A 19,069-nucleotide genomic window follows, 5' to 3' on the forward strand; every position below is an offset into this window, starting at 1 on the left:
TAGAAAATGTGATCAATGTATATAGTGAATACTCACTATTAAACCAACTGGCCTAGATTATCATCATAGAATATCGATAGTTGTTCTTTGTGTTTTATTTAGTCCTATATATTTTATTTTATTCCAGTGGGGGGGAAGGCCACCAGCCAGCACATTGGCCAGGTGCCAAGCAAGGGAGTGGGGCAGCCCTGCAGGGTGGGTGTCACAAGGCCCCAAGCCTCTCACTGGAGCAATAGCACAGTGGGTAGGGCATTTGTCTTGCACACGGCCAACCCGGTTGATTCCTCCGTCCCTCTCGGAGAGCCCAGCAATCTACCAAGAGTATCCCGCCTGCACAGCAGAGCCTGGCAAGCTACACATGGCGTATTCGATATGCCAAAAACAGTAACAACAAGTCTCACAATGGAGATGTTACTGGTGCCCACTTGAGCAAATTGATGAGCAGTGGGATGACAGTGATACAGTGATGCAGAGATTTCTGGGTGGGGAGACTCCTAAGCAGTGCAGGGAGCATTCCTAGCAATATTCAGTCAATTGGGCCACATGGTTCTGTGCTAATTCCTGTGAATAAAGGGTTGCTCAGGCCCTGCAGTGCCAAGAAGTCTCAGAGCCATGTTAGGGGGCTCTCAGGGGCCTCTGGGGCTACACCCAGCAGTGCTGGAGGCAGGAGAGTCTTGTGATGCTGGGTTTGAACTAGGTTCCCAGTGGCCCAACTGCTGAACCATGTCCCTGGCCCCAAGTTAATTGTTCTTTAACATATTCACTGATTTTTATGTCTTTTTCCTAGCATTTATAATGCAGATAGTGCAGTCAGCCAAAAGTTGAATTTGAGAGGTGGTGGGGATGGAGAGAGGGAGGGAGGGGGGGAGAGAGAGAGAGAGAGAGAGAGAGAGAGAGAGAGAGAGAGAGAGTCACTTATAAGCTTGTAAATCAAAAAGGGTTTTAGAAAATTTATTTTAGTTCAAAAGATACATAGCTAAAGCTTCACCTAATATATGACACTCTTCAGAAAGGAGCTCCTTAGTTTTATTCATCAGAACCAAACTTTAAAATCTATGGTGAAAGAAAGAGGAAATGCAGAATAGTGCTAGTGGATGGCTCGAGCCTTTTCCAACCATTGCTCTCTTCTGGCCTTGTTTCATTCCAGTGGTCCCCTCCACCTCCAGTTCTACCAGTTGCACCCCAAATCCCATGCTGTGGCCATCTCCATTTAATCAGTTTTCACCTGTGGCCCCCTGGGAATGTTCTGGAGGCCACTTTGTAGCTATATAGCCCTGATTGAGAAACCCTGGGTTAGGGGGCTGATTTGGGGAGTGCTTAAAAATATCCTGAAATCAGAGTAAAATTATTGTAGAGGTGTCGGAGATGGACAGTGGGTAAGGCGCTTGCCTTGCATGCAATTGACCTGAATTTGATCCCCAGTTCCTCAAGTACTGCCAATAATCAGGAGTGCTCCCTGAGCACTGAGCCAGGAGTAAGCCCTGAGCACCAACCAGGTGTGGCCCCCAAATCCAAAATAAATTAATAAAAAACAAAATTAGAGTAGACCAAGTTTGTGATGATACTAGAAATTGTTAATTTAAAAGAACAAATTATATAAGTAATTTGTATTTTAAAACTTTATTTTAAACATTGATGGCAAACAAAAACCTCAGATATATTTTTCTCAAATTATTTTTGGCAGTAACAGCACAAATTATATAATCATTCATCAGACATGTATGGAATACCCTTGGTGTTTCAGGCACTGGCTGAAGTGCTAGAGGTTCAGAAACACCTAAGGAGCTCTCAGTCTAGTCGGCTGCAGGGAGTGGTCAGAAATATCTAAACAAGAGATTACAATAGAGGGTGACAAGTGATCCAGGTTTGTCATTTGTTTGCCTTGTTCAACTATGTGAGCTGAAATTGGGATGGGTATTCCCAGAGTAGACCCCTTCAAAGTGAAGTTCTCTGGGGCCAAAGCTATCGTACACTAGGTAGGCTGCTTGTCTTGTGCCCTGCTGACCTGGATTTGATTCCCAACACCCCATATGATCCCCTGACCCCCACCAGGACTGACCACTGAGTACCTCTGGTCCTCAGTTAAATACCAAAAAAGTTAAAAAAATTTTAAATGAAGCTTATATGTGACTTAATTTGGATAAAAACACAAAGCTAAAGATATAATGCAAGAGTTAAGACTCTTGCCGTGTACATGGCTGTCCCCTGCTTGGTCTTTGACCCTACATATGGGTACCCTGAATACTACCAGGAGCAATACCTGAGCACAAACTAGGAGTAAGCTCTGGGTGCCACCCAGTGTCCCCAAAACCTGGGGGTGGGGGGGAACTTACATAAACTTCCTTGAAAAAATTAAACATCTAAATTTTACAGTAATATTATTTTTTAAATGAAAAAACTAATTCCCAACCGTTTTTTCCCTTTCAGTTCTATCATCTGCCATATAATGAACTGAGGCAAAAACACGAACAAATGTTTGGACAGTTCTCCAGGACAAAGGATACTTCTTTCTGATGCATTACCTTTTCACCAGATGGGGGAGGGGGGAAGATCAAAGCACTGAAAGCCAATTACTGAAAAAAAAAAAATTGACAGCTGTGTTCTTTACCATCCACCATTACCCAAGGACTTGGGAACAAAAATGTTGCTCAGCATGACGTGATTTTCCGTATGCACAAGAACTGAACTGCAGAGATTTCTCTCCGCCAGTAACTACACAATTATGCAAATACTGCCTTCCAAAGTATAAAATGCTCCAGTCAGAAAAAGACTCACTGCTCGTTGAGCAATAGCAACTTAAAACATACACTGTGTAAACAGTCCCTTCCATTCTAAAATCCCAAATGTAGGAAGAATATGCAGACATACAAATATATAGGCCAACTCTTAGTAATAATATGAAATATACCTAAAGAGCTTTTAAAACTTTTGTATTTTTGTACAAAATATTTGCCTTTTGCAATTTTTTCTTTCATTCTTCTTTCTTGTTGTTGTTATTTTACAATTATAATACATGGAGCCAAAGAAAACAGTAATGGTACTAATAAAACCTCAATGGGTTTCTGTCAAATTTAATTGTACCCAAAGAAGTTTTTTCAATTGTTGATAAAAAGAAGTATGTGTATGAATATATATTTAATGTATCATTTTCTCAGAGAAATCAATCACTTGAAGTATCTAGAAACATCCTTGCAGTTTTTGCCAGTTTAGATCAAGCCTGAACATACATGCATGGCTCATCCAGGTGGGTCATACACTGTCACCAGCCAGCACTCTCACTGCGTGCCTGGCCACATCCGTAGGAGGTGGTCGACTTGAAATGTGCCTATGCTTTTTTTCGGTGGAATCAGGGATGGGCGAGGGGTTTCTACTGGGAGGGGCAGGGCACTTGACTATGTAGAAGGTGGCTTGAATATGAATGAATCTACTTGATGTCAGACTCCTGCCTGCTACATCTAAAATTGAACCATCAGGAAAGTATGGTACTGCATCAGCCAAAGGCTGAGAAAATACAATGGAAAATCTGTGTTCTATCATGAAAGATTATGTTTTCTAAGTCAGATCCCCAAAAGTATAATTCCAAAGCAGGGTATATGATGAGATACCAGAATGAATTTTTGGCTCATATGGTGAACTCTTACAAAGAAAGAATTTTTCCTCTAATCCCATCTTTCTTTTCTTTGACCTGCCACTGAAAACTTTAGCACAAAACATCCTAGTGAGAGGCACTAAATAGCACCAATGTTCAAAGACTAGATTTCAACCCAACAGATTTCCTCTTCTCCATCCCGTAAAGCTTCCTGGGCAGTGCTGCTACCTATCCCAAATAAAATGGTAAAAGAATAAAGACAGAGTTTTGACTTTCACGCCTGCAACTGTGTGGCCTTTGTTCCTTGTTTCTGGTCCCATTCCTGCCATCTTTGAAACTGGAAACGTCATCAGATCAGCCACTTTACACCCCACTGCCCTGTCCATGCAGCCCCATCAGGCTGGTGGGCTCTACTGTCATCTGAATTGTTGAGGTCCTGTGATGCAAGGGAGGGACTGGCCTCTGGTTTCTCTTTAGGTTCAAGAGCTTTTACTTCATTTTAGTTCAGTTTTTGGCATTCCAAGCAGTGCTCAGGAAACCCAAGGGCCCTCCCAGCAATTCTCAGCTGATTCAGAGACCCTGGGGTGCTAAAGGATTTGTACCAAGGTTTAGACATGTTCCATGACTCCTGAACTAGCTCTCCAGCCACTCAAGAGTTTTTATAGTCTAGGGGCTGGAGTGATAGCACAGCGGGTAGGTTCGTTTGCCTTGCACATGGCCGACACAGGTTGGATTCCCAGCATCCCATATGATCCCCTGAGCGCCACCAAGAGCAATTCCTAAGTGCATGATCCAGGAGTAACCCTATGCATTGCCAGGTGTGACCCAAAAAAAAAGTTTTTATAGACTGAACTCAATCCTCATTTTTTGCCATCCTGCATGTTTCTCAATTAAAAATCATGTCAAAAAAATTAAACAGCTGAGCCTATCAATAGAATAGTGCTAGATCCTATAGCTGAGTCACTCCTCACCCAGTGTTATCGAAGTCTCATGGTTTATTGGGTCCTGTAGAAGGTATTTTAGTTAGACAACATCATGTCATTCCCCAATGCCTTCATGGCAGGCCTTTTACACTCTCCATTTATGAAAAGGATGAGCTAAGGGAAGTGATATGATTCCAGGACCTCACCTTCATGCAGGACTAAGACAGGATTTTGATTCAAACCAAAAATGCTTCAGTTCTGAGACCAGAGCAATAGCATGATAGGATGCCTGCCTTGCACATACTGGTCTGGGTTCAATCCCCAGCATCCCATATGATCTCCAGAGCCCACCAGGAGTGATACCTGAGCATAGAGGCAGGAATAAGCCTTGAGTACCACCAGGTGTGGCCCAAAGAACAGCAACAACAACAACAACAACAAACCCCTTAGTTTTCTTTAGGAACCAGGATTCTTTTTTAAAAACACAGTGAATACAATCACGGAGGGGCTGAAGTAATAGTACAGCAGGTAGGCGCTTGCCTTACATGCAACTGACCCAAATTTAATCCCAGGCATCCCTTATGATCCCCCATGTACCATCAGGAGTGATTCCTGAATGCAGAGCCGGGAATAACTCTTGAGTATTGCCAGATGTGTCTTCACCCCACAAAAAAATAATTATAATGTGATAATCAGTGAATATCACATTTTATGATACCGCATTCACACACTCCACTGTGTTTAGTGATTTATATACCATATTTCTGTGACCTCATAATTGATGATTCTCTGGTATCAGAGTTTAAGCAAGAAAAGGTATTCAGGCATCTTATTTGCTACATGCTATGAGAAGGTAGGAAACATTTATTTCTAAATAGTTCTTGAAAGAAGAATGCACAACTTGTGAGGGAGGTGCTCCTTCTTTCTTTTCCTCTTTTGTAATTCATGTTGATCAAGCTCCCCACTACGCATCCTGCTTATCTGTAGCACTTGAAGATTTAAAGCAGAAAGAAATAGTGATGTTTGTGCCCATTAAAATGTAACAGAGCCAAGGCTAAGGAGATGGCTCAACAGACTAGAAAACAAGCTTCACATGCAGGAACCCAGGGTTCGTCTCCAGCACTACATGGTTCACTGAGCATCACCAGAAGAAACCCCAACCCCAACCCAAGCACTGAGCAGGAACCAGATCCTATGCACCACCAGTGTGACTCCAAAGACAAAATAAATAATAACAACAAAGTGGCCCCTGAGGAGGATAGTGCAACATAGCACCTGCCTTATAAGCATGAAGTCAGTGATATTCTGCCAGTCAGTCCCACACACTGCCCCGGTTGCCAGAGTAGGAGCTATTAGGAGTAGTTAATTATTAGCCAGAGTAGTAGCAGCTCTGCTATTTGGAGTTTTCGGCAACACAACAAAGTCTGTGGTCTGAGACATCATAACCAAGTGTGTGTGAGCAGGACAACCAAGTGTGCAACTCCTGGCAAGCAATGCAGTAAAAAATGTACATAAGCAGACAGTGAAAATATGTGAACACCACAAACAAGTGTGTGACACCCCACACACACATCCCCATCCCCAGCAAACACCACAACCAAGTGTTTGCCTCCCCAGTCATTGCAGGAACAACCTCCAAGGGAAGATAGTAGGAGGGGGCAAAGGGGAAACCCATGTTCAAGGAAGCAGAAGGTTATAGAAATCAAATAATTGTACATTTTACCATGAATGACAAATAAGATTGTTTCTGGGAAAAGTATATATGATAACCCATTCATAAAGAAGTTACATGATAATAATAGCTTAAATACATTTAGCACTTTGGGGACTGGAGAGATAGTACAGAGGGAAGGCACATGCCAACCCTGGTTTTGATCCCCAGCCCACTTGAATTGATCACTGAATGCTGCCCTGGAGGCTCTAAGCACCACCAGGTCTGGCCTAGGAGGACCTGAGTACTGGAAGGGAGGCTGAGTCATCCTCATCCCCACAGCACCCAAGTCACACCACATCCTCAGGCCTAGCATCAAACCCCCAGCCAGGTAGGCCAAGAATTACCAGGATTGACCCCCAGGCCTCCTGAACACTCTTGGGAGATCTCAAATAAATAGGAATATATTTAGCCCTTCCATATACATCATAATATATATACATACATATATACATATATAAATATAGATGAATGGCGGGGGGTGTTGTTTATTTTTCAGGGAGGGGATTGTGTCACACCTGACAATGTTCAAGGGTCACTCCTAGCAGAGCTCAGAAGACCATAAGCTGCTGGGGATCAAACCCAGGCTAGCCACATGCAAGGCGGGTGCCCTACGCACTGTAGCATCTCTCTTGTCCCATATATATTATATTTTATATAATAAAAGTTTCTAAAGTCTCAGGGCTAGAGCAATAACGCAGCGGGTAGGGTGTTTGCCTTGCACGCGGCCAACCTGGGTTCGATTCCCAGCATATCATATGGTCTTCTGAGCAATGCCAGGAGTAATTCCTGAGTGCAGATCCAGGAGTAACCTCTCTGCATTGCCAGCTGTGACCCAAAAAGAAAAAAAAAAGTTTCTAAAGTCTCTACTTTAGAAATGAGGAACTAGAGGCTCAGCTTGTCTGTTACCTACTTTCTTGTCACAGTTGCCTTCAAATATGCAAGTCTCATGAGGTTCTGAATTCTCATTTCCTTAAATCCAAGTCCTGGATATTTTCTGAGTATGGCCCCAAAATCTAATTTTACAGAACCCTGCTTTTAAAAAAGGGGGGCATTTACACACCATTCACTTCTGTATTTAGTAAAGTAGTTAAGATGTGGAAACAACCCGAGTGTCTAGTGACAGATGAGCAGATTATAAAGGTGTGGTATATATACACAACGGAATACTATGCAACTGAAAAGGATGATAAATCATTCAATTTGCTGCAACTTGATGAAACTGGAGGAAATTATGTTAAGTAAGCCAGAGGGACAAATACTGGATAATATCATTATCTCTTGTATATTGAATAACAGGACAAGGGAATGGAAGGTATCAAGGGGGGGGGGGAGGAATACTTTTGACCCTGTATCACTGTATCACTGTCATCCTGTTATCCATCAATTTACTCAAGCGGGCACCAGTAATGTCTCTATTACACTCAGCTCTGAGATTTTAGCAGCCTCTCTTTACTCATCTTTCCCAACTCTTTCAGGGTCAGGGTAATGAGACCTGTCCTTACTGTTTTTGGCATATCGAATACACCACAGGTAGCTTGCCAGGCTCTGCCATGGGATACTCTTGGTAGCTTGTTGGGCTGCCCGAGAGGTATGTATATATCTTGTACTGTATTTTGGATATAAATATGCCATGGGGGACTTGCAAGGCTTTCCTGTGCGGGCAACGGACTCTTGGTAGCTTGTCAGGTTCTCCAAGAGGGAGAACAAGGCTATTAGATGTTGAGCAGCTGCTTTGCGGCCAGGCACTTCAGGGAGCTTGGTCTTGCAGTCTCTGGATGTTGGCGGTTGGTGGGATTACACAGCGCCGGGGGCAGTTTGTGGGTGTGGCTGCCATGCTACTGGAAAATGGGGGGTCTGGGTGGAGAAGACCCAGTCCCAATCCGAGCAGGCTTGGAGATCTCAGCCTTGGGTCCCACACACTTGGGTTCCTCTGCCCGTCCCTTCATGCGTGAGGCTCGTCGGAACATGTGGAGAGTGGCCTTGAGCATGGCTGTGGCTGGGTTCCACAGGTCTTCAACTGTCAAGGCTCTGCTTGGGACCGGGTGGGAAAGGCAACCCGTCCCCTCTGAGGGGTCCCGGTGAAGACCAGGCGCGGGGGGCAAGAGACTGCATCGCTCTCTTCCAAGAGCTTGGTCTTATAGTCTCTGGATGTTGGCTGTTGGTGGGATTACACGGTGCCAGGGGCAGCTTGTGGGTGTGGCTGCCAAACTACTTTTGGCCCTAGACTATAAAAATATGAAGGGCAGGAAAGGAAAGAAATTGAGTGAGGAAGAAGAGGCAGCTGGGAGGTAACGGTGGCAGGGCTCGTGGATCTCAGTCATATCAGTGGTGCAGAGGTGCAGTATATGCGTATGTCTAAACCACGGGGCGAACAACAGTATAAGCAGGATACCTAAACTACTGTAACCAAACTTAACGTTGTGCCTGTTAAGGAGGCTGGCTGGAGGTAGGAGGGAACAAGGGCATTGATGAAAGGAAACTGACATTGGTGGTGGGGCTGGTGTTAGAACATTGTATGCCTGAAACTATTATAAACAAATTTGCAAACCATGGTAGAAATTGCAAGAAAAAAAAGGAGTAACCTTTGAGCACCACCAGGTGTGCTCTCCCACCCCCCCAAAAAAAACCAGAAGGGTGAGAAAAAACAAGCAGGAGACATGAAAAGTTTCATATTACTAATAATAGGTTATTGTACATACATATGCAATAAACATACATATTTATATAAAAGTGAATGAAAAGTTAAGTTAAAGGAATCAGCTAACAAAATAGATTAATTCACTTAGCAAAGTGGGTGTTCCACCCCACCCTAGTTAGGGAAAAGGCTTAGAAAATTTTTGTAACCAGTGGTGTGAGAGAGAGCCTTTTCTTATTTGTACAGTCAATTATAAGCCAGATTCTCAGTCTTGAAAGGTGTTTCTCTGTAGAAAATTAGGATTTTCTGGGAAGAATCCCTTGGACATGATATCACATTTATTTTATGAAGCACACACAGATGTTGAAAAGATTTTGTTCCACTTACTCTTATTCCTGTCCTCCAAAATATCCTGTTCAAATAAGCATAGAGCATGCCCAGGTTATACAAGGTGGGCCAAAGTCCAGAGAAAAGGAGTCTTGGGAAAGCCAACTTTAATTCTCTACAGGCAGAGCACCTGGGTTTCAATTTTACAGTGAATGGGTCTGTGAATGAAATAGCTCTGTCCACCACCAGGATTGTGTTACAGTCTCAGCTTCTTCCAAGGACTTTCTGGCCCTGAATTTGCAAAGTATGGATGTAACTTGGGCAGCTACCTGTGCAAATTCCTGCCAGCATCTCTTCCAGACAGGTTATTACATGGACTTAAGCACGGGGTCTTCATTTAGTATTGGCCAGGGATAAAGGCTTGGCCTTTGGCCAGAGTTTGCTGTATTCTATAGCGTTACTCATTGCTCACCCACTAACTCATGCCTAAGGACCTAGACCAGACCCAATATAAACAAGCATAAAGAATTGACTCTCTAGTAGTATAATAGTGCCTACATGGGTTAGGAATTTACACGTTATCTCCAGGTTTGGATCATAATCCTAAATGCCACTAATCCTGATATTGAAATCCTTAAGTCTAAAATCCTGAAACTCACAATCCTGAAAGATCAAAATCCCAAAATAAAATTTTGGAGTACTAGCTGTAAAAATTCTTTAAGATGTTAAAAAAAAGAGTTTTTGTTTGCATTCTTTGATGGGGATTGTTTGCAAAGCACTATAAAACACACTCTGAGCCACTTCACACAGTAGAACAGAAGTCAGGAGAAATTTTGACTTTCACAAATGGAAAAGTTCAAAAATGATATCCTGTGGCCTGAGAGAGTGCAACAAGCTGAGAATGTGCTTTGCAAGGAGGCCCAGATTTGACCCCTGGCACACTATGGTACCCTGAACGCCAGGAGCAACCCCCAAACTCACAGTCAGCAGTCTACCCAGAGCACTGCCAGGTGTGTCTCTCCCTCCCCCAATCACCACCACCCCCACGAAAGGGAGGTCATATTTCACTAGCCTGGAGATGTACCCACATCTTGATTTGAGATGTATGCTCTCAGTGAGTGCTCTCCCTACCACCCCCCACCCACCATTTCTCTAAATAAGGTTACTATTTAAGTTCACTATTTTACCTCTCCTGGAAGGCAACAGTCCTGGAAAATCTGGGCAGAAATTATAACTGACTTTCCTTTTCCTGGAATTCCTCACTCCAGCCTGAGTCCGCAGCTCCCAACAAACTTACATGATGGAGGACCAGTATTCACATCACACTGACCAAGTGAACTTCAGGCACAGCTTGACAGCTGCCTTGTGGGGCTGGTTGGATGCTAACGTCTGTACTGCATGGGCACTTAGTAGACTGTACCAGTCCTAACCCAACCCAAGGACTTCCCAGGGTCACTGAGGAGGGTCGAAGAGAAAGTAGAAGCACGCTTCTTAGACTACATTTCTTGCTTCCTCTTCACCCAAGAGACCTGCAACCCTTAGAAGAACCAGGAGTCCAGTGACCTGAAACATTATTTGCAAGCCACTCAGGGCCCCTGCTTCTTTTTTTTATATAATTTATTTATTTTTAATTAGTGAGTCACCGTGAGGGTACAGTTACAGATTTATACATTTTTGTGATCATGTTTCCCCCATACAAAGTTCGAGAACCCATCCCTTCACCAGTGCCCATTCTCTACCACCAGTAAGCCCAGCATCCGTCCCACCCTCCCCACTCCCGTCTCCCCCCACCCCACACTGCTACTATGGCAGAGGGCCCCTGCTTCTTTGGGGGAGACCTACTTCTCCCACCAGCTGCAACATTTAGCAAGCCATGGCCAGGGAGATAGGACAGCAAGTAGCTGGGGATGCTTGCCTTCCATGTGGCTGACCCACGTTTGATACCCAGCATCCCATATGGTCCCCCAAGTCCTTCCAGGAGCACAGAGTCAGAAGTAAGCTCTGAGAATCACTGGGTGTTGATCCAAGAAAACCAAATGACCTCAACAACAACAAAAACATGTCACAAGCTATTCAAGAGAAAAGTGTAGAAAATTATGATAGAAGGGAAGTAACATCAGGAAAATGCAGCTTGCTGCTACTAATGATCCAAAAACAATGAGAAATTCAGCTTCCTCCGATAAAGACTTTGCTCTTGGGCACTTATTAAAACACTGGAAGGTCTGTGGTTAAACAGACTACAAAGGGGGATGGGAACCAGCAAAAATGACATCTTCATTGATTGAGGACATTTTAACATCTTATACACATGTGCAATGCTTGCACATAAAGTCAACAGTGTGATAATGAATAATGAGCTTTTACAGAATCAACTTTACACAGGAACAGAGTGATAGTAATGCAGGTAGGGTACTCGTCTTGCATGCAGCTGACCTAAGTTCTATCTCTACCATCACATATGGTCCCCTGGACACCACCGGAAGTGTTTCCTAAGGCCAGAGTCAGGAGTAACCCCTGAGCATCGCAGGTATGGCCCCAAAAAACAAAACAATAGCACACACACACATGCACACGCACACATGCATGCAAAGAATCAACTTTACACACACGAATTAAAGCTCTCTGAAAATCTTCACGCAATTTATACCTTCAGTATTGAAAGTGATGCAATTGGAATGCATAACATAGCCATCGTAAAAATATTACCGATGATCTAAAAGAATGAGAACTAAAAAGAGTGAAAGTGAAAAAAAACTCTCCCCCAAAAGCTTAAGTGATGAAAATATGCATTACAGAAATAATTTATGGGCAGTTCATGAAGGTAGTAATTTATATGAACTGGCCTGATTTCATGATCATTAATGATATTTTTGAAGTCTTGCACCATGAAGAATAACTGCTTTTTCTCTTTTAGGACATGACTGTCCTAGGAGAATACATTCTCATTCATTTTCTCTGTGGCACTGCTCTTTCTCAAATTCTTCCATGATTCACTGTATACCAATTTATGCATACCTATTAAATTTTCCCATCTTCTGTGTCATGCTTCTATGTTGTTTTTGGATATGCAGAAATTCATTCCACATGCACTCATATACAGACTACAGATTTGGCAGAAACAATCCTGGTGAACAAACACCACCACCACTGCATACTCATCTTCCTTTTCTACCATGCACGTAATTAATTTCAAACCAGTGAGTAATGTCGCTGGCCTTCTCAGGCAAATGTAGCTCTACTTCATTCAAAGCTCCTGGAATTTGGGGCTGGGGATATGACTCAGTGGTAGAGGGCATGCCTCGTATGCATGAGTACTTGGGTTTGATTCCTGATACTTTAATGGGGGAACAGAGTGGTGGGAAAAGAAAAGAAAAGAAAAGAAAAGAAAAGAAAAGAAAAGAAAAGAAAAGAAAAGAAAAGAAAAGAAAAGGAAAGAAGGAAAGGAAAGAAGAGAAGAGAAGAGAAGAGAAGAGAAGAGAAGAGAAGAGAAGAGAAGAGAAGAGAAGAGAAGAGAAGAGAAAAGGAAAAAAGAAAAGAAAAGAAAAGAAAAGAAAAGAAAAGAAAAGAAAAGAAAAGAAAAGAAAAGAAAAGAAAAGAAAAGAAAAGAAAAGAGCTCCTGGGATTTCATCAACTGGAATGAATGTTAATGCAGATAAATGACACTTTTAACCAAAATAATGCTATAGAATATGATAAATCCACTGAGCTGAATCATCTGTTAAATATATTTGGCAAAATGGAATAAAAATTATATCAGCAAAACCTGGAAATTCACTTGAAAAAGCCTTGATGACATCTAGTTCCAAATTTGTCATTTTGGTTTAAAGGATTCAATTGAAATGTTTTCTTCTGCAAAATTTCAAAATAATCATTCATAAAGTGCTTCTTTTTTTCCAGTCAGTAATACACAAACAGATACATTCTGAAATTTTGGGATTCAACAGACATGAATTGTAAACAGTTGATTTAAAAGACAAAAACAATGGGAACAGTTTTGAAAGTACCATCCACTATCCAAAGTAAAATGTATAGTTCTTCTAAACGGTGTATATAAGAAATCTAAGGGCCAGAGCAATAGCACAGCAGGTAGGGAATTCCCCTCATATGTGGCTGACCCAGGTTCGATCCCTGGCATCCCATATGGTACACCTGTGCACTGCCAGGAGTAATTCCTAAGTGCAGAGCCAGGAGTAACCCCTTAGCATCACAGGGTGTGACCCAAAAAGCCATAGAGAGAGAGAGAAATCTATCTTTATAACCAAAGCCCAAATCAAGACTGTTTCAGCATTTAATGTTTTGTAATATACCAATATATTGCAAACACATTACAAACATATAAGGACATCTATGTCATTATGTGTCTTTAGTTCAGAAAGTTACTGAGCTCCTGATTTTTCTTACATTCTGAAAGGACATACATTGGTTTGTGTTGTTACTGTTTGATTTGGAGTCACACTGACAGTAATTGTGGGTTCCCAGCACCATCGTCAGGGTCGCTCCTCAGGGTGCTCTGGGGACCACATATAATTGAGGTTAAACCTGAGGCCTCCTGCAAGCAAAGTATATGCTAAGCCCTGTGATCCATCTCCCTGACCAGTCAGGATTTAGTTTGAATGAAAGCATGATACTAAGTTTGAGGGGACAGAAGTGGCACGCGATTGTAGAATTTGGCAGAGAAGATTTCACTCTAATTTTCCTAATAACTTGGGTTTAATACCATAAACACTCGGCTTCCACCTACCCATGCTGTTTTCTACATTCCAACAATAACTTTCTTGAAAATTGGGTTTTGGCGTTGCATTTTATTCTCTGCTACAATAAATTAGAGTACAAAGACTACTGAAGAGATAATGCAGTGATTTCAATTTTCGCACTTTGATAAAAGAATTAGAACATATTTCTTCATTGTTTAAGAGAAAAAGGCAAGAGTTGATTTGGTCCCAACGCAATGAATAGCCAGAGGTTGGGTTTGGAGATACACCTGATATTCTCAAGTAGCTGGAGCTCCACAAGTTACTGACATAATTCACACAGAGTGCAAGATAGGCTTTAGAGAGGCCAAACAGGCCCAGATTTGAATGTTGCTCTCTATCCCCTAGTAATAACATATTCAAACAAATTGCTCTTTCCCATTTTCCGCCTTTTCCCACGAGGCATCTACTCATACATAGCCAGTCCTGTCATTGCTTGTCCCAATAGCTTTATGGAGACTTTGCCTTGACAATTAGTTGATGTCATAATGCTCCTGTTTAAAATATTGCACAGAGGTGACGTGGGGGAAGGTATCATATAATGAGTATGATATTTCACACTCATTCTCCCTTAGAAGAGGAAATATTAAGAAAAAGAGTAATGTGTCCCGTTTTCTTTGTTACCCCTTTCATTGGGTAGCAGAGCAGAATCCCTAACAATTTGTGTTCATTATAAATTCGTCTGCTAAAATAGAAGCCCAAAGTAATGACAGACTAAAATGGACACTTTTCCCCTCGCATCTAACTTTATGTGTCTAAGAACGCCAGAGGGCCACCCTCCTTGTCTCTTCTTTGCCATCCCAAAGCTAGCAACCATTTTCTCATGGTCCAACAGGGCTCAGCTCCACACCCACATTCCAGGCAGTAGTCAGGAGGAAGACGTGAAGAAAGAAGTTAATCCACTTCAGGGTAAAAATTGCATAAGTTACTTATACTCACATCTCTTTCAGCCAGAAGGACAGCACAGAATTAGTCTTTCACTGAGAAATAGAACCAGGCATTAAGCTAAGAAATTCTATTACAGTGCAGTAGGTAGGGTGCTTGCCTTGTACATCGCTGACCCAGGTTCAATCCATGGCATCCCATATAGTCCCCAAGCCCCTCCAAGGAGTGATCTTGAATGCAGAACCAGGAGTAAGCCCTGAGCACTGGCTGGGTGTGGCCCCCCCAAAAAAATCAATTACAATTAAAAACACAAACAAACAGGTACCAGTGGAATTCTACACAGGTGCCCCCTCCAGAACTTCCCACCCCTGAACAACATGCTCCACCTCATCCTCCTCTGAAGACTTTCATAGACTGAAGTACTGGCAACAGTTCTTCATTTCCCAGTTTCTATCCTTTCTCTGCAACCTAGCAATTACCCCATTTCTCTAGGAAGCGAAACTTTTCCACCCTTCAAGTTGGGCTCAGCCACGTGACATGTTTTAGCTAATACTGGTGGGGTATGGCATCACCAAGCTCAAGAAGCACTAAGGTAACTGGGTTCACCTGCTTGAAAATCTGCAAAAGAAGGTAAATATCCTACCTGCTGTATCATTGGCTGCTGCTGTAGCCGATTTAAGGGAGAAAAATGAAAAAAATGAACACTCAGGGACTAGAATTCTGGAGTATACTATAATTTTTACATCAATGATCTAAAAAGCAATTTAAAATATGTAGAATTAGCTAAAATTTTCCCTCTCGGAGAGCCCAGCAAGCTACCAAGAGTATCCCGTCCGCACAGCAGAGCCTGGCAAGCTACCTGTGGCATATTCAATATGCCAAAAACAGTAACAAGTCTCACAATGGAGATGTTACTGGTGCCCACTTGAGCAAATCCATGAGCAGTGGAATGACAGTGATGACAATGACAGTGATGTAGCTAAAATTTAAAAACTTCACTTATTTAACAGCCAAGATCCAGAGACTCATAAATGAATCTCAGGAGATGGCAGGTCACCACAGAGATGTTGCTGGACCCTGTGCCAAGCTAATTTTCCCGGGGCGCCTCAGATGGCCCAGGCATTCTCTCTCTCCACCTACTCCAGGTGAACCCCAGTGGCCACAAACCTCCGGAAGAAAATCCCAGGCATCAGGACCAGTGACTGAAAACTCCATGCCACATGGAGGGGGGTATGGGCCGTCCCTCCCTTCTCCCCACCCATCCGGTGTTCTGTCCATCATGTCGTGCCCACAACTGCCTCCGGGCACATTAAGGCCAAGATTCAGAGACTTCTGGATTGGCAGCTCAACACAGAGATGTCTCCAAAACCCAATTATTTAAAGTTTTAGGCATCCTATACTATTCACAACAATTCAAAATAAATTATTTAGCATCTGTCTGTGGGTCAAGTTTTAGTGGTGATGAGAAAATTCAAAATACTGGTGGAGGGAAGGGGTAATGGTGGTAAGGTTGGTGTTGAAATATTAAGTGTATTTACAGTGAACGACTTTATGAAAATAAAATTGAAAAACTAAAAACTCCACTTAAAAAAAGAGCTCAGTGATTGTGGGAAGAATAAGCATGTCATACAGCCAGTATGTATGACATGAGTCCTGCATAACGGCCTCCACTTGGGCTCAAAACCTGGGACAGAGGAGGAGAAGAGGGAAGCTCTGAAGTTCCTTGGTCTGGCTTCTCCCGGAGGGGCTTTGGAGGACCGGAGCCTTATGAGGAAACCTCAGCTTCAGCATAGCCCCAGACGCACAGTTCACTAAGGACTGAGACATGTCCTGCTGGCACGAACCTCAGGAGAGTCTCCGAGAATCATAAGTACAAGGTCCCTGTGAGGAACCCCCAAAAACGAAAATGACTGAGCACAAACCACTCTCCCCAGGGGTGGGTAGGTGGCTCAGTAGTAGAGCACATAACTTGGGGCCCTGGATTTGATCCCTGGCAACATACACACACACACACACACACACACACACACACACACACACACACACACACACACCAAAAGAGACAATGCTTGAGGAAAGACCTCACAGAGGTGATAGGAAACAATAAGGACTAGGAAAGATAAACCTCTCCCGAGAATGCAGCAAGCACACTGCCCTCTGAAACTTCAGCTCATCCTCAAGACAAGAGGTGATGAGAGGAAAATGGAGTCTTGCATTAGTAGAATTTAAAATGGTACTATTCCATTCAAATCCAGAAGACATTCAAATCTTGAGGCGATGATATTAAAGCTCTGCTCTTTGAAATGTCACGACTCGAGGGGGGAAATGTATGTATGTGGAAAGCTATATTCACTAACTATAAAATCTGAACTTGGCATATTTTAAATAGGTATACTAATATCTATGCCCCAGGATTATTATATATTTTAAAGAACTTGAAGTATAAAAAGCATTTAACGTCATGTCTGGCTTCTAAAATCTTAGGGCCCTTCCTGTCCTTGCTCTCTCTCACAATTCCCAAGTTCAGCTAAGGAAATAGCAGGGTTTTAGACGTCCCAGACACCTAATAATATGGCCTGGATGTGTGAGGAGTGGTTTTGTGGATAGTAAGAGTGGTGGTGGTTGAAAGAGTAGTGTCGGCTCAGTTCACAGAGATGATGAACCCCAGAAGGAAAGCAGAGAAGTGGCTGTGTTTTTTTAAAGAGCTGATCTACCTAGAAACCTTGCAATCTCTGTGAGTCAAGACTCAGTACATAATTAAAGTCCTCCTTGGTGCTGTATTTGGAAGAGAATTCATGAGGAAGGGAGCAGAGAGCAGTTTGCATCCTTTTATGCTTACATGGCCCACTGTGTTTTTTTAATAAATAAAGTTTTATTGGAACACAACTGTGTGTATTTTTTATATGCTCTATTGATGGCTTTGGACTACAACAGCAGAAATGAGTAGTTGCAAGGAATTGTAGAACCTACAAAGCTAAAATATTTGCTATCAATCCCCATTTAACCACGTTTTCTAGCCTCTGTAGTAAATAGAAATAACTTTCCCTATAGTTCCTATAAAATGCATTATTACATTTCTTCCACACAAAAATCTCTATGGCTATGAAGTCATGAACTTTGCATATAAGTGGATCAACATGGAAAGTATCATGCTAAGTGAAATGAGTCAGAAAGAGAGAGACATACATAGATGAACTGCACTAATCTGCAGAATATAAAACAACAGAATGGGAGACTAACACCCAAGAACAGTAGAAATAAGTACCAGGTTTGCTCCATGGCTTGGAAGCTGGCCTCACATGCTTGGGGAAAAGGCAGTTCAGATAGAGAAGCGAACATCAAGTAAAGTGTGGTGGGAGAACTTACTTGGGATGGGAGAGGGGTGCTGAAAGCAGACTATAGATTGAACATGATGGCCACCCAATAATACCTCCATTGCAAATCATAACACCCAAAAGGACAGAGAGAGAACAAAAGGGAATGCCCTGCCACAGAGGCTGGGTGGGGTGGGGGGATGGGATGGGAGGGTGGGAGGGATGTTGGGATCATCAGTGGAGGAGATCGGGCACTGAGGGAGGGATGGGTACTCAAGCAGTGTATGACTGAAATACAAGTACGAAAATATGTAAATCTATATCTGTACCCTCACAGTGATTCGTTAATTTAAAAAAATAATTTTTAAAAATCTCTATGGCTTATGTTCTTTCATCAGGATTAGTATCATTGTATTGTTATGCTTCCTATTTTGATCACTAGCTCATGAAAATAAAGTAATTTTATCCCTTTGCACATGGCTCTCATATTGTTTTTCATAAACTTTTCATCTCTATTCTCCTTTTTACATCCCCATAAAAGTTTTCTATATGTGCCAAAGATGAAATTAATTCCTTGATCAATATTTGATTACATGTTAGTAATGGGCTTGTAAAATGCCACACTACTGTATGTTAAAATAGTTAACATATAAGTTACCAGTTAAGAACTACCAGTTAAGGACTGCAGACCCAAGGGTCCAGAGTGATAGTATAGTGGGGGTAGGTGTTTGCTTTGCAAGTGATTCACTCCAGTTTGATCCCCAGCAACCCATAGGGTAGCCAAGCCTGCCAGCAATGATCCCTGGGTACAGAGCCAGGAGTAAGCCCAGAGCACTGCCATGTGTGACACCCTCCCTCCAAAAATGGGCAACAGATCTAGCTAGTTATGATGATTTATGAGAAGAGAAAGTCTGAGAGTTATTAGTTGTGC

General features: G+C 42.5%; 1 protein-coding gene across 3 annotated transcripts in view; it reads left to right on the forward strand.

Annotated features, from left to right (window-relative positions):
* Window positions 1–3,866, forward strand: part of COLEC12 (collectin subfamily member 12) — a 202,534-nt gene extending 198,668 nt beyond the window's left edge. For all 3 annotated transcript variants that reach the window (XM_055126971.1, XM_055126973.1, XM_055126972.1), the window contains one exon: window positions 2,428–3,866. In XM_055126971.1, coding sequence (XP_054982946.1) covers window positions 2,428–2,447 — 20 coding nt within the window. In that variant the 3' untranslated portion in view covers window positions 2,448–3,866. The remainder of the gene's footprint in view (window positions 1–2,427) is intronic.
* The last annotated feature ends 15,203 nt before the right edge of the window (window positions 3,867–19,069 follow it).

The sequence above is a fragment of the Sorex araneus genome, chromosome 2 (genome assembly GCF_027595985.1).
Source record: "Sorex araneus isolate mSorAra2 chromosome 2, mSorAra2.pri, whole genome shotgun sequence".
Taxonomy (NCBI): Eukaryota; Metazoa; Chordata; class Mammalia; order Eulipotyphla; family Soricidae; genus Sorex; species Sorex araneus.